The 4,421-nt window shown below is 34.7% G+C and overlaps 1 protein-coding gene across 1 annotated transcript; it reads left to right on the top strand.

The window, feature by feature from the left end:
* The first annotated feature begins 1,532 nt into the window (after window positions 1-1,532).
* LOC111885201 (uncharacterized) lies at window positions 1,533-2,904 on the top strand. Its single transcript, XM_052767754.1, has 2 exons — window positions 1,533-2,442; window positions 2,517-2,904. The coding sequence occupies exons 1-2, from the start codon at window positions 1,533-1,535 to the stop codon at window positions 2,522-2,524; spliced, it is 918 nt and encodes a 305-aa protein (XP_052623714.1). The 3' UTR covers window positions 2,525-2,904.
* Window positions 2,905-4,421: the final 1,517 nt, after the last annotated feature.

Genomic DNA, 4,421 nt, shown 5'->3' with positions numbered 1-4,421 from the left:
AAAAAACCTTTATATCGGTTGCGTTTATGGCCAGAAATGGGTTCTCGGTTGTAAACGGGGTTTACAACCCAGGGGTTTACGGCCGTAAACGCGTGGTTGGACGAGTTTGCTGATTTTTCGACGGAAATCTTGATTTTTCGAGCATTTTTGGTTCCGAAGAATTATATAAATTTTATTTATATATTTAAAATGATTTTCTGGCCCTCACGAGCTTAACGGAATAAAAAAATTCAAAATTTTACTTAACGGAATTAACTTTTGATGACTAGAAAGTATTGGGTTGTCACAACTCATACATATACCAAACTTTGAGAATTGGTTTCAACCAAAAATGAGCATCCATGATTAAGTTATGATTTTTCAAATATTGGGACATATTAGAGCATTTCAGAGCAACATGTAAATTGTGTTTTTGATTTAAGTTAGCTTATTAACCCATTAGGTACTTTATAGAATCAGTACCGAAGCTGAAAATCTGCTACTTAAAAATAAATACATGTCTTAATGACTTAATGACCAAAGGTGATTCAAAATCACAAAAAAATATATTTTTTTCTTATGAAAATCGTACAATATCAAAATAATGTAAGTAAAATTTTTTCTGATTTCTAGTTCGATTTGTACAAACAAATTTTGTTTGAAGATTGTAGGAAACTATTGCAAGGATAAACGAAAACGAAACAGATAATTAACTAAAGCTGAGGCCTATGTTTGACACAGTTTCCTTAAAACAAATTCGACCCACTCTGTGTGTGTTTGTTTCCCAGGATACAACAACAAGAATAGTTCTTCAAGACTGCCGAACTCAACAAGGCCTGGATATTATCTTGATACAAGCTAGAAAATGATGCATTAGAAAGGGAGAAGAGTACAGAGTTTTTCCGCGTCATTTACCACGTACAAGATCACTATATTTATAGTACAAACTCTTAACTGTCACCATAATTACAATTTATGGTGATTACAAAACATTACCTTAATTTTTGAATTGAAATCAATATTAAACACAAAATTTGTAACGGAAATTGTTGGTGATTTTATCACCAAATATATTTTAGTGTAATGGATTTAACTAGTGTTTCAAGAACAATGTTTTAGTTATAATATAAGTTAGGAGGTGCAGGAGTGCACACTTGTATTTACTAAACATTGTTAGTATAGTACAAGGACTAATATGTCAATTTTGAAAGATGCAAACTCAAGGACTAATTTGTTATTCTTGAAAGACGTCAACTGATCTCGTTATCCGTTGAGTGGATAAATTCCGGGAAAACGACTTCATTGAAACACAGAAAACCAGGAAACGCTTCTTGATTCATCTTCTTCAATTGATTCTGATTTTTGTGCCTATAATCAGAATTGCTGCATCAGGAATTATCCTAAGTTTGGATTTCGTGATACCCAAGGCATATAGGGTCGAAATATCAAACAAGGAAAGTGTTTACGCGATTCCTGTTTGTAATCCAGATTTCCAATAACCCTATTTTCGTTTTCCCTAACAATCTTGTTTGATATTTCGTTTTCTGGAAAAGATGGCTGGCAATTCACTGAAAGAAATGAATACTACGTGTGGTAAATTCGAGAAATTTCAGGGCCAAGATTTCAGATGTTGGCAAAAGAAGATGCACTTCTCGTTGACCACTTTGAAGGTTGTGTATGTTCTATCTACTCCAAAACCAGAAGGGGTTGAAGATGCAATTCTGGAACACATCAGAAGTAGAAGCAAATGGGAGAATGACAACTACATCTGCCTTGGTCACATTCTGAATGGTATGTGTGATTCCCTCTTTAACACTCATCAAAATATTGAAAATGCAAGTGAATTATGGAACACACTTGAAGCAAAATATATTGCAGAAGATGCTTCAAGTAAAAAGTTCATTGTTTCTGATTTCAACAATTATAAGATGGTTGATTCTCAATCTGTAATGGAACAATATAATGAAATCCTACGAATTTATGGTCAATTCAAACAACTCAACATGTATATGGATGAATCCTTTGCTGTTTCAAGTGTGATTGATAAACTTCCACCCTCATGGAAAGATTTCAAGCACCATCTGAAACATAGAAAGGAAGAGATAAGTTTGATTCAACTTGGGAGTCATTTGAAAATCGAAGAAGGACTTCGTGATCAAGATAATGATAAAGGAACTGGAAAGGGAGAATCTGAATTTGGACAACCCCAAGTTCATATGGTTGATTGTGATAAAGAAGACAATTCTAATAACAAGGGCAAGGGTAAAAAACGTAAGTATGAAGGTAACAAAAAAAAGTCCAAAAAAAAACACAAGGATTCCAAGGAACTTGTGTGTTGGAGATGCCATCTGAAAGGGCATATGAAACGTGACTGTCGGGTGAAACTTGGAAACAAAGGTGCAAGTGGTAGTGGAAAAGATGCTGGTGGTGGCAGTGGATCTCATGATCAATCTGCAACCAAAGGTCAAATTACTATTGATCTTGTAAGTTCAGTATTTAATGTTATGCTACTAACTCAAGAAGTTTCTTTTGTACAGGGGGTTGATACAGATTCATGGTGGCTTGATACTTGTTCTACACATCACGTGTGTAATGATGAACGGTGGTTCACGAAGTTGAACCTAGTAAATAAAGGTTCTGTCTTACACGTGGCGGATGAAGGATCAAAGCCAATTTTAGGAACTGGTGTTGTTAGTATTACGTTTACTTCTAGAAAAACAATTAGTTTCTTTGATGTATTGTATGTACCAAAGGTTCGAAAGAACCTTGTGTCTAGTGGTTTGTTGAATTGTATGGGTTATAAACAAGTTATCGAGTCAAACAAGTATGTGTTGTCTAAGTGTGGAATATTTGTGGGATTTGGTTATTATTGTGATCGTGTTTTTAAGTTAAATATTATAAGTTGTGCATCACATGTCAAATCTATTTGTATGATTTCTGCATCTAATCTTGATAATACTATGTTATGGCATAATAAGGACATGTTCATGTTAAGAGAATGATTGAAATGTCAAAATCTGGATTGATTCCAGCTTTTGATGTTAATTCTGAAAAATGCAAAACTTGTATGTTAACTCAAATCACAAAACAACCGTTTTCAAATGTTAATAGAAAAACAGAAGTGTTGGAATTGATTCATAGTGATCTATGTGATATCCATGCTACACCTTCCTTGGGAAATAAAGAGTACATTGTTACTTTTATTGATGATTCAAGTCGGTTTTGTTATGTGTACTTGTTACATTCCAAAAATGAGGCTTTGGAAAAGTTTAAAGTATATAAAACCGAAGTAGAATTACAGTTGGGTTTTTCTATAAAATGTCTTAGGACGGATAGGGGAGGAGAGTACATGGATTCTGAATACTTTCAATCGGTTGGAATCATTCATGAAACCACAACTCCTTACAATCAACAACAAAATGGGATTGCTGAACGGAAAAATCGAGTTTTAAAAGAAATGGTAAATTCGATGCTTTCTTTTTTGGGTTTAAGTGAAGGCTTTTGGGGTGAAGCTATGCTCACAACTAATTATGTGCTAAACCGGGTTCCTAATAAACAGAACAAAATTACTCCTTATGAACTTTGGCACAAGAAAGCACCAAATTTGAGTTACTTTCGAATTTGGGGATGTCGAGCAGTTGTGAAATTACCCAAACCTAAAAAGAAATTTTTTGGGTGAAAGAGGAATTGACTGCATATTTATTGGATATGCAGAACATTCCAAAGCTTATAGGTTTTATGTTACAAAACCTAATGAGGCATATTTTGTTCATACCATCATAGAATCGCGAGATGCGATGTTTGATGAGCTGCGGTATTCTTTAATTCAAAGACCAAAGGATCTGATTCCAGGCACAAGTGAGGTGCCTAAATCAGATGTTAAGGAAGTTGTTTCAATTCCAGAAGCACAGCAACTTCGTAAAAGCAAACGAGGTCGAGTCGTGAAAAATTTTGGCGAGGATTTTCAACTATTTCTGGTTGAAGGATCGAGGGATAAAGTGGAGAACCAATACTCATATTCCTCTCATCTTGAGACCGATCCAAAGACTTTTAAGGAAGCTATGGAGTCTCGAGATGTTGCATTTTGGAAAGAAGCGGTTGATGAAGAAATGCCATCCATTATGGAGAACAATGTTTGGGTGTTATCTGATGTACCTCCTGGTTCTAAACCTTTGGGATGTAAATGGATTTTCAAGAAGAAAATGAAGGTAGATGGAACCATTGATAAATTCAAGGCTCGTCTGATCATACAAGGTTTTAGACAAAAGGCCGGTATCGATTATTTTGATACGTATGCACCGGTAGCACGAATTTCTACCATTAGATTGTTGCTAGCTTTGGCAGCTATTCACAATCTAGTAATTCATCAAATGGATGTTAAAAAAACTTTTTTGAATGGTGATCTTGACGAGGAAGTTTATATGAAGCAACCAGAAGGTTTT

Source organism: Lactuca sativa, chromosome 9, assembly GCF_002870075.4.
Source record: "Lactuca sativa cultivar Salinas chromosome 9, Lsat_Salinas_v11, whole genome shotgun sequence".
Taxonomy (NCBI): domain Eukaryota; kingdom Viridiplantae; phylum Streptophyta; class Magnoliopsida; order Asterales; family Asteraceae; genus Lactuca; species Lactuca sativa.
Note: the sequence above shows the minus strand (reverse complement) of the source record. Positions and strands in the feature narration are given on the sequence as shown.

Coding starts and splice junctions, on each gene's coding strand:
- LOC111885201 (XM_052767754.1), top strand. CDS start 1,533: ATGGCTGGCAATTCACTGAAAGAAATGAATACTACGTGTGGTAAATTC.